The sequence below is a fragment of the Pongo abelii genome, chromosome X, assembly GCF_028885655.2.
Source record: "Pongo abelii isolate AG06213 chromosome X, NHGRI_mPonAbe1-v2.0_pri, whole genome shotgun sequence".
Classification (NCBI taxonomy): Eukaryota; Metazoa; Chordata; class Mammalia; order Primates; family Hominidae; genus Pongo; species Pongo abelii.
The window spans coordinates 37,611,068-37,635,480 of NC_072008.2; the positions used below are offsets into that span (position 1 = coordinate 37,611,068).

At 37.3% G+C, this 24,413-nt stretch overlaps 1 protein-coding gene across 6 annotated transcripts in view; it reads left to right on the top strand.

Annotated features, from left to right (window-relative positions):
* Positions 1-24,413, top strand: part of PRRG1 (proline rich and Gla domain 1) — a 131,456-nt gene that overhangs the window by 40,132 nt on the left and 66,911 nt on the right. For all 6 annotated transcript variants that reach the window (NM_001131847.1, XM_063720982.1, XM_054544006.2 and 3 more), the window contains 1 exon segment: positions 12,250-12,300. In NM_001131847.1, coding sequence (NP_001125319.1) covers positions 12,291-12,300 — 10 coding nt within the window. In that variant the 5' untranslated portion in view covers positions 12,250-12,290.

The following is a 24,413-nucleotide window of genomic DNA, read 5'->3' on the forward strand; positions in this document are numbered from 1 at the left end:
GACCCTCTTCTCACAGGTCTACTAGACAATGCCCCAGTAGTGACTCTGTGTGGGGGCTCCAACCCCAAATTTCTCCTCCTTACTGCTCTAGTAGAGGTTCCCCATGTGGGCTCTGCCCCTGGAGCAGGCTTCTGTCTGGACATCCAAGCTTTTCCATACATCCTCTGAAATCTAGGCAGAGGCTCTCAAGCCTCAGCTCTTGCTCTTTTGTGCACTCACAGGCATAACACAATGTGGAAGCTGCCAAGGCTTTTGGCTTACATCTTCTGAAGCAGTGGCCTGAACTGAACCTGGGCCCCTTTGGGTCAGGACTGAAGCTGGAGCAACTGCGATGTCGGGAGCAGTGTCCCCAGGCTACACAGGGCAGCAGGGCCCTGGGCCTGGCCCATGAAACAATTCTTCCCTCCTAGGCCTCCAGGCCTGTGATAGGAGGGGCTGCCATGAAGATCTCTGAAATGCCTTTGAGGAGTTTTTCCCCATCATCTTGGCTAATAGCATGTGGTTTCTTTCTACTTCTGCAAATTTCTGCAGCCTTCTTGAATTCTTCTTCTGAAAATTGACTTTTCTTTCCTACCACATGGCCAGGCTGCAAATTTTCCAAGCTTTTATGCTCTGCTTCCCTTTTAAATATGTTCCAGTTTTATGTTATTTCTTTGCCTACACATATTAGAATAGGTGGTTAAAAGCAGCCAGGCCACATCTTGAATGCTTTGCTGCTGAGACATTTCTTCTGCCAGATATCCTAAATCATCACTGTCAAGTTCAAAGTTCCACAGATCCCTAGGGTGGGGGTACAATTCAGTCGAATTCTTTGCAAGGGCATAACAATAGTGGCCTTTGCTCCATTTTCCAGTTAGTTCCTCATGTCCATCTGAGACCTCTTCGGCCTGGCCTTCACTGTCCGTATCAGTATAACCATTCAACCAGTCTCTAGGAAGTTCCAAACTTTCCTGCATTTTCCTATCTCCTTCTGATCCCTCCACACTCTTCCACCTCTGCCCGTTACCTAGTTCCAAGGTCGCTTCCACATTTTTAGGTATCTTTATAGCAGTGCTGCACTCCTTGGTACCAATTTTCTTTATTCATTCTTGCAGTGCTATAAAGAAATACATGAGACTGGGTAATTTATAAAGAAACAAGGTTTAATTGGGTCATGGTTCCACAGGCTGTATAGGAAGCATAATGCTGGAATCTGCTTGGCTTCTGGGAAAGCCTCAGGAAACTTACAATCATGGTGGAAGGTTAAGGGCAGCCAGCACTTCACATGGCTGGAACAGGAGGAATAGGTAGAGGGGAGAGGTGCTATACACTTTTAAACAACCAGCTCTTGCAATAACTCACTCAGTCACTCTCACAAGAACAGTACCAAGGGGATAGTGCTAAACCATTCATGAGAAACTGCTCCCATGATCCAGTCACCTCCCACCAGACCTCACCTTCTACATTGGGAATTACAGTTGAACATGAGATTTGGGTAGGGACAGAGATCCAAACCATATCACATATTATCAATTTAAAGAGATGTGGCTAGAATTTGTAGGGGTGAGAATAGGCTGGGATCTGCTGTTAGAGCAAAGGAAGTGAGTAGGTCTTACTGATTGGTAATGTTAGATTGAGCCATGGATATTGCCACTGTTTTAAACCTGTGTAATGGGAGTTTGTTTTACTACTTTCCCTAAACTGAAAACAAACTGTCTTAGTTGATTCAGGCTGCTATAACAAAATACTTTAGGTAATTTTTGAAAAACAAAAATTTATTGCTCACAGTTCTGGAAGCTGGAAGTCAGAAATCAAGATGACGGCAGATTTAGTGTCTGGTGAGAGCTTACTCTCTGCTTCAAAGATGGTACCTTATTGCTGTGTCCTCACATGGCAAAAGGGGATGGGAAGCTCCCTCAAGCCTCTTTTATAAGGATAGTAATCCCATTCATGAGAATGGAGCCTCAGGACTTAATCCCTTCCCAAAGGCTCCACTCCTAAACACTGTCATATTAGGTATTAATTTCCAACGTATGAATTTTGGAGGGACACCAACATTCAGACCATAGCACAATCCAAATGTCTATCACTGGTAGAATGAAAAAATGAACAGGGGTGTGTGTGCATGTGCGTGCCTGTGTGTGTGCGTATAATATACAGAGCCAGTGGTAAGAATGAATCTACTACAATTACATGCAACAGTGTGGATGAATCTCATAAACAAGATACTAAGCAGAAACCAAAAAGATCTAAACGCATACACTAATGATTAAGTTTATATGAAGATCAAAAACGTAAAACTCATTTATGGTATAAGAAATCAGGCTAGTGATTCCTAGTGCTTGCCACTCCTTTCCTCACTCTGCTAATTCCAAATACAGAGCTTGTCCTCATCACTGTAAACACCACCACTGCTCTTACTGTCCCAGAGTGTCCAGGATCGTCTTCTTCAGGGCTTATAAGTTCCAGGGAAGTTACAAGGATGGCTATCTACAAGGAAACATTGAATGGGAACTGGCTACAGCCTCAGACATGGATAAAAATTGGATGGGAACTGGCTAAAGCTTCAGGCATGGATAAAAATTGGATGGCAACTGGCTAAAGCCTCAGGCATGGATAGGCATCCTTAAGGTAGGGAGGTCATCAGCAAGGGAGTGGCTACTGCCCAAGGGAAGCCCTCAGCACATAGCCCCAGGAATGATTCTGACCATGTGCTTGCTCTTATGGTCTGTAGATGCTGAACCCACCCCCAAGGGGCTCCTGAGCATTCAAGAAATGGCCGTCACTAAAAATGCACCTTCATTTTTAATCTGTTTGATTCCTTTCAGATCTGACTCTTCCAACCTAGGCCCCACTGATTTCTCTCTTTCCTTCAATCCAGAGGAGACTTTCTAGCCTGGGAGGTGGGTTTGGGTGGGTAGGATTGGAGGAGGGACTTCTGCTGTCATTATTTTATTTAATCATTTCATCTGCTAGAAGACTTCTTGGTTTTCCCAAGTACCTTAAAAGACAGAAAAACTTATTTTTTCTCTTTTTCTAACCCATACTTGTCTTTGATTTGAAGCAATAAACACAAAATGGCTTAGCTACTTGCAGGGCAGATGGTAAATACACAGTAAAGAAAGAAGCAAAAAAAAAAAACTATTGGGAGAAACAACTTTAGTTAACATCTTAAAATGTCATAAGACTTGGGTTGAATTAGGTAATAAAAGTATTGTTAATATTATGGAATTTCGAGGAGAAACGAGTTTATATGTGTGGTGGAGAAAATATTTGCTTTTAGATTCATAGTATTTCAGGTGGTGGCAAGATATCCAGGTGTAGATTTCTCTGAGGCATTTAGAATTGTGGAAGTGAAGGGATGGGTCAAGGCTGAATGTATAGATTTATTGGGATGGAAGGGAAAATTCAAACATCATTGTGGATGAAATAAACTATTTCTGTTAGAGAATACAATTGACTTTATGAAGTGATTTATAGGGTATCTAGATTGTTTGATGTGGTATGCAATGACTTTTTATTCACTGAGGTGTTTCTATAGTTAGCATAACTTATTTAGATGGTTGTACCATTGTCTTTAATATTTTATTGTGCACTAGAAAAGTCCCACTGTCATATAAAATTAATATCTCTCACTTGAAAGTTAGAGAATTCTCTTACTGTTGTTATTGATGGTGCTGGATCTCTGTGTTTGAATGATACTTACACTGGGCTTCCTTGTTATTTTTTTGACTTGTTGATGTGTGAAAATTCAGTAAGCCATTTCATTGTATACACCAGGGATTGTCAAATAATGGCTGGCTGCCAGTTTTTTGTGTGGCCATGAACTGAGAATGGTTTTACATTTTTAAATGCTTTAAAAAAATTAAAGAAGAGTATTTTATGATACATGAAAACTATATAAAATTCACATTTTAGTGGCCATAAATAAAGTTTTTATTAAAATATAGCCACACAAATTTGTTTCTGTGGCTGCTTTCATGCTATAATAGTAGAGTTGGGTAGTTGCAACAGAGACCATATGACCCTCACAGCCTAAAATATTTATTCTCTAGCTTTTTACTGAAAAAGCCAACTGACCCCTGATATACACCAACTGATGTATCATTAGAAAACTAGTGCCAGGTGTGGTGGTTCACACCTGTAATCCCAGCACTTTGAGAGGTCCAAGCTTGCCTAGCTTTGCTCAGGCGGGTGGATCACTTGAGCCCAGGAGTTTGAGACTAGCCTGGGCAACATGGTAAAACCCTGTCTATACAAAAAAAAAATACAAAAATTACCAGGAGGCTTAGGTGGGAGGATCACTTGAGCCTGGGAGGCAGAGGCTGCAGTGAGCCATGATCACGCCACTGCACTCCAGCCAGGGTGACAGAGCAAGACTCTGTCTCAAAAAAAAAAAAAAGAAAGAAAAAAGAAAGAAAACTAGTAAAGACAAGTATCCTCCCAAAATAAATAAACCCACAGAAGTACTTCTCTTACACAGGCAATAGTTATTTAAATAACATCTTTTCCTGCCTTATTTTTCTCCTTGATAGGTACCACTATTTATCACTGTTTTACACACTATACTTTTGCTTGTTTAAATAAACAGACACAGGTTAACTGTTTCTTCCCTCTAGATTGTAACTTTAGTGAGGGCAGGGGTTTGTGTCTGTATTGCTTGCTGTTGGATTCTCTAGCACCTTGGCATGTAGTAGACACACAATGTATATTTTATTTGAGTATTTACATATCTGTTGAATTGAGAAACCAACCACTGAATTTGCTACATATTACTGTATCCAACTCTGAGGATGACTGGACAATAGAAACAAAGTATCCTTTGTTCATTTGCGTAGCTTGCCTAGCTTTGCTCTAGAGATTGTAGGAGGTATTTCTGAATTTCAGCAATATCTAACAGCATTTTGATGCTGTTCCCTAGTGTATATAGCACTGAAGAGCAGCATGTATAAATATATATATTAGATATATTCATTTTTTAAAGTATTTAATAATGTACTTTTATAATGTATTTTATATAATTATGTTAATATATCATATTAATTTTATATTAATATTTAATATACAAAATATTAATATAAATTTACATATATCTATACCTCAAGCTTTTATATCAATTATTGTTTTCATATATTTGAAACAGTAGGCTTTGTGAAGTGCATGGCACATAGTAAATACCTAAAGGTTAAAATAATTGAAGAATTAAGCGAGCTCTTAGGTAATAGGTTATTTTATGAAGACAGAGGTATTGCTTAGTGGTTTCCCACTGCATTTACAATGAAATCCAAATGGTTTTCCAGCCAGTAAAGCCTTGTATGATTTGACCATTTGTCTTTGTCTCCCACCTTCTCCCTTGCTTGTCATGCTGAAATCAAACTGAACTTCTTTAAGTTACTCTATTACCTTAAGGTCTTTTATTTATAGTTAAACAAAATATTATGACTCCCCCATAGACTCTAAGCTCTATTAGGGCAGGGATCACAGATGCCTTATTCACCATTAACAACCCAATGTTTAGCAAAATGACTAAAATGTAATAAGCAGTAAGTAAATATTTTTTGAACGACTACATATGTGATTAAAAGAACACTGGAGTTGATGTCAGAAACCCTAGGTTAAAATCTTGGGAATGCATTCTGAATCTTGATTTAGGTGCCAATTACACAACTGTGTTTGTGAAAAGTCATCGAGTTTTAATGTTGGCATTTTTTATGTAAATATGTTGATAAGTTTTTAAAAACCCAGTCCTAAGATCCTCCTATTTACTATGCAAACATGAGTAAGTCCATTTCTCTGAAATTTAGTTTTGTCATTTATCAAGAAGTCTTTTTGTACCTATCTCATAGAGTTGTTGCAAGCACTGATGACATAAGTGAAATTGCCTTATCATAATAGATATACAACAAATGCCAGTTGAATTTCTATTCTTTGAAGGATGTAGAAGCAGAAAGATGCAGAAGTGAAACTCCCAGAGGCCAAATAGGATGAAACTTTCACTTACAGAAGAGCTCTTAGATAGCCGAAGAGAGTTGTGACTTTAAGAGACACCATGAGGAGGGAATGAACTCCAGGGAGCACCTGATCTCTAGAGTATGCCACAGGGCCCTTGGATCCTTTTACCCTCAAAAATTAGAAGGGCCTTGGGGTCTGGGGAAGAGCAAGAGGCTGGGATTGGCAAAGCCTTAAGGAGAGTAACCAGAGATTATAGTCATGGTGTATCCAAGCACCATGGTGGACAGTGAAGTGATTGACCTGCCTAATTAACCATGAGAGAGCCATGTGGCTAAAAAGTAAAGTCAACATAGAAGTCCTCTACAAATTAAAATGTAGCCTGCAGTGTTTCAAAATTAATAAAGAGCTAGATATAATTGAATCTCAGAGGATTACTGGAAGAAGAATAACTACCAAGAATAGGAGTTTCCAGTCTATTGTCACAGGAAGGCTGGGAAAAGAGGGGCAAGTTCATTTAAGGAACATCAAAAATGGCAAAGGAACTCTTAGAGAACCTCCAGTTCTTTAAGAGTTCCAAATTTAAATCATTCCAAATTTAAAACATCAAAGCAGCTGAAGCCAAATCATAGTTTAACTTAAAACATTCAGCTCACAAAATATACCTTATATCACTCTCTGTCTGAAGTAGTAATAGTTACACTTAATGTATTGAACCATATTGACCAACTAGAAAATAAACCTCAAGAACCAGATTGTACCAAAACATTTTGAGGGGCAAAATACCAAATTTTTGTTAGTATCCTCATAGGTCCTGCTTACTGTTATTAAGAACTATTAAAACTGTTATTTAATCCTCCTTCAAAGCCTGTGAAATTAGAGCTACTATTAATAACCCCATTATGGTTGAAGAAACTAAGTCTTAAAGAGGCTAAATAACTTTCCCAAGATCAGATAGATGGTAATTGGCAGACAAGGCCTCAAGCCCACATATGTATGATAGCAAAACCCATGCTCTTACCTGTTGTTGGAACTCTTTGTTGGGATGTATATAACGTGTCATTATTTAAAAGGTCATGCTTGTATGTGTCTATTAAGATAAGTATATCAAGGCTGGGCACAGTGGTTCACTCCTGTAATCCCAGCACTTTGGGAGGCCAAGGCGGGCAAATCACGAGGTCAGGAGGTCGAGACCAGCATGGCCAACATGGTGAAACCCCCGTCTCTACTAAAAATGCAAAAAATTAGCTGGGCATAGAGATGGGTGCACATAATCCCAGCTACTCGGGAGGCTGAGGCAGGAGAATCGCTTGAACCCAGGAGGCAGAGGTTGCAGTGAGCTGAGATTGTACCACTGCACTCCAGCCCAGGCCACAAAGTGAGACTCCATCTCAAAAAAAAAAGATAAGGATGTCAAAACATCAAGTTATATACCTTAAATATATACAATTAAGAAAGACTATAGTAAAAAAAAATTCAGACTGAAAAATCAACAGGAAACAAACGTGATATGGTTCTCAAAAAAGATATATTTTCCAAAAGGTAGATAAAATATGATACAGGTTCTATTATTGTCCCAAATTAAGGAAATTTTAGTGCATCTAATAAGATAAGTAATATATAAAAGAGCCTAACATTTTCCCTAGTATATTATAACATAGTAATTATTCAATCAACATTCAAACAACTGTATATTATACAGTGGTATTTTGTTTGGTATTTTCTGAACTGAAATGATAGCAGCTCCCAGGACATTGATATAAAGTCAGTCTGGATCTCCATCTAAAACATAGTGTCCACTTTGCAACCTTCAGCCTGTATTTGGGGATGCATACTTCTGTATATAGTTCTTTGACAGTTTTAGTGATGCTGGGCTCCTAATACTGTGGATATTAGCTTGCTCAACCTAAGTACTGTACTGAACACTGCATTTCTGCATTGTTAAGTTGTCATTTCTAAACTGTATGAACAATATAAAGATCAATAAAGTCTTAACTTACAATTTTAAAAGCTGTGGTACTGGACATCTGTTCAGTGCCAATATGACTTCCATGTACAAGAAATGCACACAGAGAAGAAATCCTGAAAACTGTAGATTGTTGACTCTTACTTGAATATACTTGATATGGTTTGGCTGTGTCTCCACCCAAATCTCATCTTGAATTCCCACGTGTTATGGGAGGGACCCAGTGGGAGGTAATTGAATCATGGGGGGCAGGTCTTTCTCATGCTGTTTTTGTGATAGTGAATAAGTCTCATGAGATCTGATGGTTCTGTAAGGGGGGAGTTTCCCTGCACGAGCTTTCTTTTTTTGCCTGCTGCCATCCATGTAAGACGTGACTTGCTCCTCCTTGCCTTCTGTATGATTGTGAGGCTTCCCCAGCCACATGCAACCATAAGTCCATTAAACCTCTTTTGTAAATTTCCCAGTCTCAGGTATGTCTTTATCAGCAGTGTGAGAAGAGACTAATACAATACTGAAAGAGAGTGTCATGTATAACATTGTTACTGAATTGTAAACTCAAAAAAAAAAAAGAGAATTTGTCTCTCTTGTTTGACAATTTTTTTCTCTAAGGCAGGGTTTTTTAACTTTGACACTGTTGACATTTTGGACTGGTTAATTCTTTCTTATAGGGGGCTGTTCCATGCATTGTAGGATGTTTAGCAGTACCTGGCCCCAACCCACTAGATGTCAGCAGCACCCTTCTCCAGTTGTGGCAAACAAAAGTATCTCTAGACATTGCCAAATGCCCCCTCGGGGGAAAATTGCCTCCAGTTGAGAACCACTACTCTGAAGAATAAAATAGTGTATGGCAAATAAAAGACACTCACCAAATATTTTTGGATTGACTGAAGACAGGAAAGAACAGTCTCCCACAAAATGTACCACTTGTGATATGCTTTGAATATCTACGTATGACCTGGAAAAATTTCTATAACTTTAATAGTTATGTATTTTATATACATTAGAAAATATATAACATGACAAACCCATGTTTTTGCATACTATTTTATAGGACGGCGCTAAAGTGGATACTGAAGTTAAAAAGTAACTTAATTGAAAGAAACATTAAGTAACTGTACACAACAGATACATTAAACACAACTCATTAAATTGATTAAGGTGGTATGTGAATTACTGGAGTTTGAATTGCTTATTTATACTAAGGGAAACTTAAGCACAAATGAGCTTCCCCTAAGTCTGGTTTGTGTGGGCCACTAGAATCCTCTTTGGGAATGATCTAGTGCCTTTCACAGGCTAGATACAGGTGTTGAAGACAAATTGCTTACCCTTTGAGAATTTGTCTGATAGACACTATAAGACGTGAACATCAGGATGAGGTAGCATTATGAGAGTTCAAAGGAAAAAGAAATTACTTTCTACTCAGGTAATGAGGGAAAGTATCACTATTGATATTGAAGGATTAATGGAATTTTTGTAGTAGATAATACAGAGGAAAAGAGCAGAGGCAAAGAGTTGGACCAGTTCAAAACATACTTAAGGGATGAGTAGAGGCTGGTTTGGCTGGAGTGTAGTATAACTGTTAAGGAAGGTGGAACTTGCTTGTAGAGGGTATGTAATGCCAGGGTAGGTTAATCCATGGAACAAAGATTATTTGATTTTCTAATGTCTGGCTAAAAGCTGCTTTGTTGTTATTGTTGTTTTTAAGTGTATTGTCATTATTTTAGAAGTAATGTTTAGTTTGGGATGGGGACCTGACTGAGAATCAAGATAAATAAATACTGCTGCTTACAGAAGTATAAAAACTAACACACACACACACACACACACACACAAGCTGAAAGAAGGGACCAGAGACTAGAACAGCAGAGGATCAAAATGGAAAGATCATGACATCAGAAGAAGCAAGGAGGTAACCTGGGCCTGGGGGAGTTTGGGGTTTGAGGTGATATGGGTAGTAGGCCTTGAGTCTTTTATCTCGTAAGAAAATTGTCTTATTTAAAATAAGATGCTGATCTTTGGAGGTTTATTACTGAAACGCTAGATGAGGTGGCTGACATGTAGTATTGATTTTTGCCTCCTTGGTTTTATCTTCCCCTGGAAGATAGCTGCCTCCAGTGATGCTTGTTGTCTCCACCATGCTGACCTCTGGAGCAGCAATTCCTCTTTGAAAATCCTGGCCCATGCCTGACAGCTCTTTCCTTTGTGGTTTCTCCTAACACAACTGAAATAGGTTTGATTCTTTTCTAAAAGACTTTATTAAATATTAAAGAATAAACAAAAAATAAAATACGAGAAGTCCTGCCAGATTTACCTAGCATCTCTGATATCACTGTCCCTGGTCAAGCCACTCTCACACCTCAAATCTCCTTTCCCTACTGCTGCCAGAGGTGTCTTCTTAAAATCTCAGTTTAGCTATATCACTCCCCTGTTTAACTCTTTCATGGCTTCTCATTTGTACATGGATTATATTTTAGTATATTAACTTTCTTTTGGTATTTCCTGGAGTAAGGATGGTTTTATAGTTATGTTGACATAATGATTATTTCATTTATCTGATTTGAATGGGTTACAGTTAAAATTGAGATGACACTTGGGAAGGGTGAGCACCTTCCTGTAAAAAGGTATGAGTTCTAACACTTCCCTAAAGGTTTCCCGGAATAGCTTTATCTGAAGGGTCAAGAGTCACTGGATTTCAAATTGTGCTTCCTATAGTGCTAGGTTTCTGATGAGGTATGTCCAGGCCACCTCCAGAAAAAATCTCAATGGGTAAGACTACAACTCTCCACCCCAATTCTGCCTGAAGAGTTCCACCCTAACCCATTTTTTATATATTGATGGTCCACATAAAATTTTTTGAGGGCTGTCTGCTGCTTTCAAAAAAGATGTGTTGATGAGAAGTCATTAGATGATTTCTAAAGTTCCTTTCAACTCCAAAATTATCTGAGAATCCAGCCCCCTTGACTTCTTTCTTGATTCACTTTATGCTAATTTTGTTCCATATGATTAATGTGTTGTTAGAAAATAATAGAATTTCAGAGCTGCAAGAAACTTTAGCAGTTATCTTGTCCAGTTTTCCAAAATGAGCTCCAAAGAACAAGACTCCTGAGAAACGCCCATTGCTTACAGAAAGGACTATATAGCTAAATACTTTGAGACTGTACTTTTGTCCCATTGCTCATTAGCATTTTAAAGGCTCTGAAAAGTCTTATAATAAAGAAACCTGATTAAATTAAGTCGGTATTTCCTACATTGGAAGCATGGGCTCTGTATCAACTTACTATGACCTTCTTCATCTGGTACTAGTTTCTGCCCTATTACCAGGTCAAAGAGCCCTGTTTTTGAATAACATACTTTTTAACATGATGTGGAGGATAATTTGGGAAAACTCATATAGTTGAACCTCCTCCTTTTGCAAAGAATTTACGATAGGAAATGATTGATCAAGTGTCCCACAGCTGATTATCAGGTCTCAGTCTAATATTTATTCCTCATTGGTCTCTTCTTAACTTCGAGTAGGTTATGGATTCCTTAATGGACTGATAGTTTATGTCTTATAGCTTTACCTTTCAGGTGCTTAGTTTCATATTGGGAACATGACAAGTGAATAATAAATACATGATAGCTCTATGATTGAACCCTGTGAGAAAATGAAGCATTATGATATGAATTGGTTTCTGTGTATGTATGAGTTTTTTTTTTTTTTTTTATCTTTTGGAAACAGAATTTCTGCTCCCCTGTGTACACCCTTTCTCTGTAATTGCAGTGTATGTTTTTTGTTTCTCCAAAGTTTCTGTTGTCAGTAGTTTATGGTCATTGGTTCATACTGTTTATTGGAAATAACTCTGTGGGCTGCTTTGCCTCAGGGCTAATTTGATTAGGGATGCGTTGTTTTACACCCTTTGGGAAAATGTTACACTATAAAGGGTACTGGATTTGTCACAGAGTGATATTGAAGGGAAGCTGGAGACAGGAAAGCTAGTAACTTGCTGGCCTGGTTATTAGCATTGGGCCTTTTGGGATTTTTGTCTGCCATTTTTGTTGATATTGCTGTTTTCTGAAGAGATAAGTGTGTGACCAATTTGAGGATTGTTATTTGGCACGGGCAGAAACTAGTACCAGATAAAGAAGGTCATAGTAAGTTGATATAGAGCCCCTGCTTCCAGAATATTGTGCTTCTGTCCTCTGAGGTTAGATTATCTGTTTGTGAGGGAGAAAACATTTATGTAAGGGAGAAAGATTGGAATGTACTGAAATGAAATGCTCATATTGACCACATCAGCTGTACTGGAGCTTATCTGATGTAGCCACTCAGCCTCTATCAATCTGACTGTGTGTATGTGCTCTGTTTTGTACAGGGAATCATCATCCAGGGACGTGCCAGAAACCGCAAGAAAACATGGGGAGGGGTAAGTTTCTCTTCCTTTTTAAGTAATTTAGACTGTCTCCATAGCTATTATAGTCAGGAAATTAAATTTCTAACTCATAGTATATTTGTGGACACCTAAATTGTATTTCTTGTTAGTGTTAGAAAGTTTTTGTCTGAAGCAGGGCTTTGCAGAGAAAGACTGTCAACCACATTTATTCACTGGATCTTTGATTTTCTTCTTTTGTAGAGACCTCCCAGTACAGGGAGAGATGGATCAAACTTGATACTATATATATAGTGTATACTATTTTATATATATAACTCACAGATACTATATATATACACCTTCCCCAAACCCAGCTTCTTTATAAGTCTTTTTTCTGTTTTCTCGCTAGTAACATAAAATAAAAAGAGTCTACTAGGCAGCCAATAACAGTAGTAAAAAAAAATCATCTGTGAGGTTGATTTGTAATTTTTTTTTTAAATTTTAAAGCCCGGCATTAAGAACCATTAGATGAATTCCTTTTGTTTATTTTTGCCTTCTCATAAGGCTGTTTATGGGCAGTGGACAACAGATAAATTTAAGTTCATTTCATTGTTAATATTAAGCAGCCACCACAGGGACTTCATAAATAATTCTAGTTAATGTATATCATGTCAACCTAAAATAATCAAAAGGGTCAGAATCTAGTTTAAAGAGTTTATTCGAGTGCAAAGGTTGAGGACGGACTCCAAAGAATGGAAATCACTGTTTCCAGTTGTAGAAGTTCGGGGATCACTTGAATAGACAAAGTTTAGGATATTTTAACAGAATTTTAACATCTTTCTATGTAAGGCTTACTGCATAGTTACAATGACCTGATTGATCCAGGTGGTCCTTTTCTTTCAGGAAAGGTATATTTAACATTCCACACTGAAGATGTGATTGTCATGGGGTCTCTGTTTGGGGCACCATCTGGTCTGAGTTAGGTACAGGATAATACAGTAGCAAAGATCAGTGACTGAAAGGGGGAGGTCTGGCCTCTGGTCTTTGCTATTCATTTACAAAACAATAGCAATGAGGAAGAGTGTTAAACTATAACCTAAGAAACAGAATTGCAAAATATGTTATGTGACTGAAACCACAGTCACATCTCTCCCAAGGCTTGAAGTGTTTTGGGGGGTTCCAACAGCTTTTACATTTTATTAATTTTCACAATTATAAAATTAGGATGCCATGAAGGATGTCAAAGGAAGATTTGGTGTGTGGTGTGGTATAGTATAGTGAGAAGAATACTGGATACAGAAGGCCTGAATTCAAGTTCTACCTCTACTACCTTGATCAAATCCTAGAACCTCCCTAAACTTGTTTGTTCATACATTCATATATGTAATTGGGATTAATATATTCTGCACTTCTAGCCTCAGAAAGTTGTGGTTGGCGTAATGTGATAATACATGTAAAAGTGTTTTGAGAGTTCTAAAGTGTAATGGAATACAGCAGTGGTATCTGCCCATTACTGTCCTTACTGACTAACTATATCTTCATTGTTTTTTTAATGGGTAAAAATGAAGTTATTTGACCAGATGCTTCTGTAGGCAGTGTGACTGGGACTTGGGTCATGCAAGCAACTGAGAGTTCCTCCTTTTGTTGCACTTTGCTTGCCCTACCCTTGTATGGGCCCTGGTAGGAAGCCCTAAGGATTATGGATCAATCATGGAAAATATCTTCTTGAATCTTGCTGAATCAGCTTTTGTTCCTGTTTTCTCCAGAGCTTCCCTTGGAAATTGATTAGGCCTAGCTATTCTAGTTCTTTCCAGATCTTCACAAAAGATGGCAATCTCTGATGGTTTAGAAATTTTAAAACTAAATGAACTTTTTAAAAACTATTCGGAATTCTGGGACTAATCTGTGCCACATCCTGCCTGCAAATCAGCTGTCAATGGAAGCTTCTAGAGTACTGATACGGCTCCAATGACTGGGGGCACTCCAGGGTCCTTAGTCTCATGTCGAGTTAGATAAAACGACACAGACACACGTGGAGTGGTTTCAAGTAGTGGAGAGTTTAATAGACTAGAAAGAAGGAAGAAGCTCCCTCCTACAGCTGAGAGAGGAAACCTCGAATGTGGTGGAAAACAGCCAGTTATTTGAGGAGGCTGGAGGAGGCAGTGTCTGATTTGCATAGAGCTCAGGGGATTGGTTTGACCAGGTATGTCATTGACATAGCCTGTGAGAAAACTGGCCCTCCCACCCTAGCGTTTTAATGTGCAAATGTATCCCCATGATGTTCTACACACGTGGGGATATGTGGGGGTGGCCATGTTGCCAGGAACATGTTGGGGCAAGGGGAAGAAGATGGCAGGAATCACCATGTTTGTGTGGACCCAGTTTCCAGTGGCAGGTATTTGCATATCAAAGCTTGCCGGCCCAACTTTAAGAGCCTGGGCTTTCCTGCGAGACGAGAAACGTTTCTGGAGCTGCTTTAAAAGAAACAAAAACTTCCCGAGGACCCACTTTCCTATCTATCTGCCTAGAATAATTTCTTAGTAACTCCTATAACATTAGCACGTCATGTTTGGTCCTCACCCAATCCCAAAAGCTTCAAGTGGATTTGGAGAATGTTCTGGTTGTTGGATACTGCTATAGCCATATAGAGGAGAGAGCTGCACTGAGACAAGGAAACCCATTGTTTCTCATTTCCTGTATTCATTTTTAGACTGCTCATCAGGTCACTAGCAAAGGGACTATTAGGTGCTTAGTTTAAAAGATGTCTCAGCAACTTTTTGTTCAAATGGTCAGGCAATTAGTATATAGTTGACCTTTGAACAATGTGGGGGCTAGGGATGACTCTGTTGCATAATCAAAAATCCATGTATAATTTTTGATGCCCCCAAAACTTAACTACTAATAGCCTACTGTTAACCGAAAGCCTTACCAATAATATCAACAACTGATTAACACATACTTTATATGCTATATGTATTACATACAGTATTCTTATAATAAAATACACTAGAGAATAGAAAATATTAAGAAAATCATAAGACAGAGAAAATGTATTTACTATTAAGTGGAAGTAGATCATCATAAAGGTCTTAATTTTTGTCATCTTCACGTTGAATCAGTGGAGGAAGAAGAGGAATTGGTCTTGCTGTCTTAGGAGTGGCAGAGACTGCAGAAAATTGGCATATAAATTAACCTGTGCAGTTCAAATATGTGTTGTTCAAGAGTCACCTGTAGTTCTTGCTAAAGAACAGGGCATGGTAATGTAATCTGCAAAGATAGGCATGTTTCCAGGCTGGTGATGAGATAAGGGAAGTGCTTCAAAGAATGCTGCTTTTACAAATACAGAAGCTTGTGATAGCATTTTCACTGTGTTGACCACTTTGAAAGTATTTGTAATATCCTGAATCTCAAAGAGACTCTATCCTTTACTCTCTAAGCTTTGCTTAGTTTGCCTGATTACATTTGTTAATTGCTGACACTGTTATTGGAGAGAAAAAGATGCTCTGTATGCTCATTTTTCTCTTTTCTGGCACTGTACAATGAAATTTTTCCTGCACTTGGCAAAGATTCTCACAAACGTAGCCCAGTGTATCATACAGAGAGACACAGAGGAAAAATATTGCAAAGATATGACACTAGCCTCATTACATAAATTAAGGATTCATGAAAACAAAAAACACAGTTGGATAACTGTACAGTTTAGGTGAGAAATTAAAACTGAGGTGAATTTCTTTTAGCATTCTTTGATATTAGATGAAGAAGTTATTTGTACATATGTGTTAGAAGAATCATTCGCTTATGTGACATGAAGGATTATAAACAAAATTTAAATCTTAAGGTGGGGAAGATGAGAACAGCCTTGTATATTTAATTTTTTATTAGTCTACTACTACCAGTGTCCATTGTGTGTGGCACTGAAATCCCATTCAGTATGTGTGAATTCTTAAACAGGGCTTAGAATTTGGGACTCTTAAGAATCTATAATTATTCTGATATTAACACATTTCTGTAGAGCACTTTATAACTCATAGATATTCCCTCTACATTATCTTGAGTTGTAAGACAACCCTATGATGTAAATAGGGATTATTATCCTCATTTTATGTATTATAAAACTGAGGCTCATAAGAAAAAGTCTTATCTGTAATCTGCAGACTACTAATGGAGAGCCAAAATGCAAATCTAGGTCTTCTTATGTCACATCCAGTTTTTTTCTTCCAATAAACCATGTTCTGAATATCTTAATCATCAGTAGTGTGTAAGTCAGTTAAAAACTTAGGAGCTCTCTGTTGCTGTGGGAGGTATAGAAGAAATTATTTTTTAATATCTGCAATGTTCGTATTATCATGAGGGACTGGACAGATAGGCAAAGGGAAATGAATGGCTGATTGTTCATCAACCTTTAGGATAACAGCTAAAATACATGTGTATCAGATGGTGGAGTGCCTCAAATATTAAAATCCTCTGAGCAGCAGTGGTCCTTGTCTGTGGTAATTCAAAAGGCAGCCACACTGATTGGCAGTGACCATAGTAGATAACAAAACAATTCAGTTCAGAAGCTTGTGCTACACAGTCCACAAGGGAAGGTGCCTAAAGTAAAGGGCCTGATGCCGCTTACCTGGCCTATGTGAAACTCACCCATTTGACTGATGAGTTTTTATCTTTGTTGCTTTTGTTGACACAAGGAATATAATGCATCATGGAACACCAGAATAGCATGAGATGACAAGATGAGATACTGGTTCGAAAATGAACAGCAGGTATAAATAAAATTATATGTAAAATTCTAGTGGAGAACATTTTTACAAAGAGAATGTGAGGATTTTACAAATGTGTATATATAGGCTCACAAAATATTATAATATAATCAGCCTTCCATATCTGTGGGTTCCACATCTGTAGATTCAACCAACCATGGATCGGAGTTATTTGAGAAAAAAACAAAAAAATAAGAATACAACAATAAAATGCAAATAAAAATACAGTATAACAACTATTTTCATAGCATTTACATTGTATTAGGTTTTATAAGTAATCTAGAGATGATTTACAGTATACAGAAGGATATGCATAGGTTATATGCAACTACTATGCCATTTTATATAAGGGACTTGAGCATTTTGGTATCTGTGGAAGTCCTGGAACCAATCCCCAGTGGATACGAGATGACTGTTCTAGGGTATTTATCTTTAATCATCTTCAAATGGTAATTGAAACTATATTTTACCGTTTCATTTCTCCTCTGACCAACTGGCATATTCATGATAAAATGGTAAAAGGCCCAGTACTCCCAGTAAGTATTATCTTTACCTACAATGAATATTTTTCAGTTTTCTTGCTTTAAAAATTTTGTGATTATTGTTTTTATTACAGTGTTTTGGTAGAATTTGATTTTTAAAATATAGCTACTTTCCATCTGAATTTTTTTCTATCTTAGAACACATTTCTATTACTGAATCTTCTAAGTGCTATAGAAGAAATTTGTGGTATCTGCTAGCCTCGTATGAAGTTATTAATGGCTATTTTCACTGTCTACTTTAAAAGCAGAGCTTCTGAGAGAAGTTCATCATGTTGTCTTGATAATAGCAAATCATGAGCTAGCTGCTTGTACACATCTTCCACAAAATAGGAATAATACTTAGCCATGAATATTCAAAAGGATTAATTTTGCTTTGTTATATACAAAGCAATATCTGGAATAGCTTAATGATTGCAATCAGGCAGGTCTTATTTGTGGAGGATAATCTGAATTAAAATATAAAGATAATTTAGGATTTTTTTTTTCTGTTTCTCGTCTTCCAGTATTTAGTCTTTGGAAATAGGTCTTACCTACCTAGCTTAGAAGAAAATCTTAGGTCTATAAAATCTTAATATGAAAAGTCAGTTTCCATTTTCATTTTCTGTACTTAATAGTAACATGACCTTAATGTCTTAGCATAAATGAATTTTTATGGTCGTGCTATAGCAAAACAGTGGTAGTGTTGCCAGTTAGTCTTTGTTTCTTATTAAAACATAGCAGCATAATGCCCCTGGGTCCTTGCATGTGCTGGGCTCCTTTATCCCAAGGAACTCAAACATATCCCCCTAGTTGTCAAGACTTAGTGGAAGGGAAGATGGTTTATAGCCACCACAGTAAATACATAAGTTCTTTGATTCACTGCTGAACTACTGTTAAGTTGAAGCCAATTCTAAACTTTAACTGAGTGTACAGCTCTATATTGTCAAATAGGGAATGAACCTTCAAACTGACAAGCCTTGTAAAGTAACTGTCTTATAATGAAGTGCCTAATTTTATTTGACACCTCCCCTGGTTTATGGTTCAAATGAAGGTATCCAGTTAAAGTCAATTAATTATTTCATTTTTCTGGCCTATATTAGATTTGAGAGTCTCTTTATTGTGACATATTCAGGCCTCTTTAGTTTAGATGATGTCAATAATTTATTATCAATTCTTATCTGTAAAATTTTATAACAGTAATACGAATTTGCTTGTGGCTGACAACTGCCATAATTTTTTCTTGGCAAGTTTTTCTCACCAGAAAAAAAAAAAGAACTAACTGAGAGGCTACTTTTAAAAAACTCATTGTAGTGCTTGATGCTTTTTGTCTTTGATGCCATCCTCTCTGCCATGTACTCATTAAAGAAGAAAATAACCTTTGGCACATAAGTTTAGAAAGGTTTCTCAACTTTAGCACTATTGTTTTTTTTAATGGAGGCAAAATTTATATAACATAGACTTGACTATTTTAAAGTGTATAATTCAGTGGTATTTAGTACATTTTGTAACCAGAAGGTTGCTGTGCTGTAAGGAAAATAGTTACAAAATGTACTAAAGGTTGTTTTACAACCTTGTAGTTATAAAACATTTTCATCACTTCCAAAGGAGATCCTATTCCCATTAAGCAGTTACTTAATCCCTTCCCATTATCAACATCCCTTACCAGAGAGGTACATTTGTTACAATCAACGAAACTACATTGACATGTCATTATCACCCAAAGTCCATAATTTACATTAGGGTTCACTCTTATTGTTGTATATTCTATGAGTTTGGGTAAATGCATAAAGAATGACATGTACCCACCATTAGAGTATTACACAGAGTAGTTTCACTGCCCTAAAAAAAAATCCTCTGTGCGCCACCTATTCATGCCTCCTGCCCACTCCCTCTCCACCCCTGGCAATCACTGATCTTTTGATTATCTCTGTAATTTTGCCTTCTCAGATTGAAGAGAAAGAAGCCTTCTCAGATTGGCTTCTTTCACTTAGTATTATGCATTTAGGATTCTTTCATGTCTTTCCATGATTTGATGCTTGTAAATTCTCAACTGTTTGGGGGTAAATATCAAGGAGTACCATTGCTGTATCATATGGTAAGAGTATGTTTAGTTTTGTAAGAAACCATGAAACCGTCTTCTAAAGTGGCTGTACTATTTTACATTCCCACCAGCAATGAAAGAGAGTTCCTATTGCTCCATGTCCTTGCCAGCATTTGATGTTGTCAGTGTTCTAGATTTTGGCCAGTTAAATAGGTGTGCAGTGGTATCTTCTTGTTTTAACTTGCAATTCCCTGATGACATATAGCCATGAGCTGCGTAATGATGCTTTCTTCAATGACAGACCACATATATGAAGGTGGTCCCATAAGATTATATACCGTATTTTTACGGTACCTTTCCTATGTTTAGATATGTTTAGATACACAAATACTTACATTATGTTACTTACAGTATTCACTGTATTCAGTAAGTTGCTTATAGTATTCAGTACAGTCACATGCCATACAGTTTTGTAGCCTAGGAGCAATGAGACTATACCATATGGCCTAGGTGTATAGTAGGTTATGCCATCTAGGCTTGTGTAAGTATACTCCATGATGTTTGTGCAACAACAAAATCACCTAACGATGCATTTCTCATAATGCATCCTGCCGTTAAGCGACACGTGACCAAATGCTGTGGAGCATATTTTCATATGTTTATTTGCCATCCATGTATCTTCTTTGGTGAGGTGTTTGTTAAGATCTTTGGCCCATTTTTATATGCTTGTTTTCTTACTGTTTTAAGAGTTCTTTATACATTTTAGATAGCAATCTTTTACCAGATATACCTTTTTCCAAATGTTTTCTCCCACTTGGTGGTTTGTCTTTTCATTCTCTCGATATAATGGTGTTTTTTTATAGAAGTAAGTTGAGTCTAAAGGAGAGCAGAGTATGATTCTGGAGACCAAGGTACAGTCCTAGTCCTATCATCAAGTAGCTGTGGCTTTGGGTAAGTCACTTAAACTATAGATTTCAGTGTAGTGTTCTGGTCAGCAAAATGAAGGGATTAAGATGGATCAGTGGTTTCCAATGTGTTCGGTGAAGCCACAGATCTTATAAAGGGGCCCCTGAGGGGCCACCATGAGGGAAGGGAGGAAAAGGAAGTGCCCCTGGTACATAACACCTTTCCTTCAGACAGAACAACTCTACTACGTTGTATTTTATGTGTTTTTATTTCATGATAGGTTGATTTGCAGAGGATCCTATGACTAATAAAATTTAGAAAGCTACCAGATTCAATGACTCTCAAAGATCTCTTTCAGTTCTGAAAATCTGTGACTCATGAACATTAATTACCATCCACCTTTTGAGGCTGTATTAATGTGTGAACAGATAGGAAAGAAAGTGATAGAGGAACTAGTGGAATAGCTAATATTATGTGCTTCTCTGATGGTGACAAATCATTCACTCTCTATTTCATGGATTTGAAGTATATAATTCTTGTTCCAATGTGGCCTATGTATTAGGTTGAACCACATGAACCTACACTCAACGTATTAGGTTGAACCATATGAAATGGTCTTCCAAAACTGTAATTTCATGTACTTCAACCAATATAAATGCGGTATGCATAGGGAACCCTTGAGTTCAGAGGCTTCTTAAAGCATCTAGATTGTATATATATAACTGAATTAATTAAAAACGTGTCGCAGCCAGACGCGGTGGCTCACGCCTGTAATCCCAGCACTTTGGGAGGCCGAGGCGAGTGGATCACTTTAGGCCAGGAGTTCGAGACCAGCCTGGCCAACGTGGCGAAGCCCCGTCTCTACTAAAAATACAAAAATTACCCGTGCACGGTGGTGCACCCTGTAGTACCAGCTGCTCAGGAGGCTGAAGCAGGAGAATGGCTTGAACCCGGGAGGCAGAGGTTGCAGTGAGCTGAGATCATACCCCTGCACTCCAGCCTACGTGATGGAGTAAGACTCTGTCTCAAAAAAATAAAATAAATAAAAATGTGCTGATTTCATGGGTGGTTAACAGTCCAGTTTGGAAGCAAATGAGATTCCAGAATTCTACACATCAGCCCACCAACTCCTTTGGGATTGATGTACATGTAGAATCAATAGCAAGAGTTTATTGAATATAATCAAAATCAATTTGGCTTTTACAATTACTACATTCTTTTTGGCAAATGTCAGTAGCTGCCAATAGTTAAAGGCATGTGAGGTCTAGGCTCCCCACAATTTGACTACCAGGTTATAACTAAGTCTTAGGCTGAATTTTGCTATATACAGACATTTATCAACAAGATGGCACAGTTCTGCCATATAACTTATTATATAAACTCTATGAAATTCTATTTCTTTCCTTATTTAGGATCTCCCACAATATCTTAGATAAAAAGTTCATCTAAGGCATATGTGACAGCATTCTAGCAATGGTATTCAGCTAACCCATCTAGTTAGATTAAAGCAATCAAGAATGCTTCGTATCAGCAGGTAAACATGAGGCCTTTCAGGAATCAAGTCTTGGCCACCATTCCTAAGGGTACAAACTGCAGAGGCTTTAGATTTTTATACTGTGTTCAGGCACACCCTTGACTGCTGCTGTCATTTCTGGAGCAAATTCACATAAAAACAACATTTCTTTCACCAGTGAAAAGTCATTTGTGAAATTCATGTTAGTGCTTACTAACAATAGCACTAAACTCATCAATGAAACTCCATTTCTTAAATCCATTATGCTCTATTGTGGGCTGGAGAGAAAGACAGTCAAATGCTTTTGTAGTAGCTACCTTTGAAATGTGGCTGTTTTGTTAAATGTAATATGTGTCCTACTAGGACAGTTATCCACTCCTAGAGTCTAGATTACAACTATCACATAAAATACCTATCCTACAGTCTATGCTGATGAGTTGTAAAGCAATCATTGCAACATAAAATTATGCATTATAAGCTATATTTCATCTTATGAGTTTTATCTACCTGCCTTTATTTTCTATTAAATGGTGATTATTAGTCACAGGTATTACCATAGTCTTCTATATGAGATAGAATGTAATCAGTATAGATAGGGTCCATAAACTAGAAAGGAAATCTTATGGTTGTAACAACTGCAAACATCAAGACTACTGATATTGCTGCTGGTACAATTGAGGCACCAGTAAGAGTAGAACTAGCTATCTTTGGAGTTCTCCTGTTTTGGTGATTCCACCTAATTGCGTGCTTAGTCATACCAAATTACACTAATAATTCCGTATTTGTTTGTTTCTTGGGAGCAAGGCATTTCTCTTGGTTCAGAAATATGTATTAGAATACCATACCTTTAAATCAGTTTGCGTAATTGCTATTAATTTGATTGGTGTAATCTGCCATTTCATGAAGAATTCTTTTTGATAAGAAGTAGTTATAAATTTTAAAACCTCTTTAAATAAAACTTTGCCTTTTGCCTTCCTCTGGGGGAGAATATATTGTGCCATTTCTCTCTATGTCCTTTTTCCTTACAAAGCATAAAATCATTAGATGAGAGACATCTGAATGTATGCTCTGAAATTTGGCTTTTAAGAATACCATATTGAGATAGTTAGTGTCACTCTGGTGGGAACCATGCTTGTTTTATTTTTAAAGAATACTGACTTTATAGACACACATTACCTCTTTTGTCATCTCTCATAGAAATCCATTTCTGGCATATTATCCACACTTTTTCCAGGAAACCTACCTGTTATCTGGTATTTCATTGTATGCCTCTGGTACTACAGATTTGTTTAAGTTTTAGGTAATGATCATAACTACTGTATGGTCCTTAGGGGGTAGATTTTAGGTATTAAATATATTAATAATCATTATTTTTTCTCTCAGTCTTTTAGACTTCCCACTCCCACTAGCTCAATCCTGCGACTTCCAATTATTTTTTAAATATATGAGCTTTTGAATGGATTTCAGTTCCCTCATTCCTGTGTAAACATATACTATATGCTATACTAAACTCTAAGTTTGCAAAAACTGGTTGGGCACATGAGCACCACCATACAATAAATTCTGAATTATTATAAACATATCAACTATGAAAAGTTAACTTTTAATTTTCAGAAATAGTTTAACAATGGTGAAATAAATTGGGACATTGTACATATTTCCACCTTCCTAAGTAAAAATAGGAGGATGATTTAAATAGTGTCTTTTTAGTTTGCTTAATTTTGTTTTTTAGTAAGTGAAATGTCACTTCAGAGTATGAGACTTTGATTTCCTAGGAAAAGTTGTTTCCATCAGTCTGTGATAAGAAGTACCTATTTAGCACCTATTTCAGCAGAAAAAAAAAAAAGCTTGAAGGCATTATATGCAGGTACAACTGAATAATAGTATCAAAATGACTTACAAGCGAGAAAACAAAGAATTATGAGTTTGACACTTCATAAGATTTTTAAAAAATAAAGCTAAGCACAGGATTGGGTGGAGTGGGTGCTTTTTTGATTTTCTCTTTGTTTATTGTTGGTTTGGGGTATGGTGATTGCTTGGCTGGAAAATTGTGTATTAATATCCCAAAAGGATTTGGATCCAATACACTACTCCCACTTTCTGAAATTCTTTCCAATTATAGAACTCTTTATGGTTACAACTGAAAGTACTTAAGAAATCATATCCAACACCTTTGCTTCATCAATTAGGAAACACGTTCAGATAAATTAAGCAACAAATGTAGGATCAGGTAGCCAGTTTACTGCCAGAGCTGCAACAGGAATCCATATATCCCGACTACAAATTCAGGGCCTTTTTACCATACCACACTTTTTCCTTATCCTATAGTTTCACTTGCCTCAATGCAGGGTTGGTGAAAATGGTTAATAGATATTGGCTCTCTTAGACTTCAACAACATATCTCAAAAGGCAGCTTTCATGTGACAAAC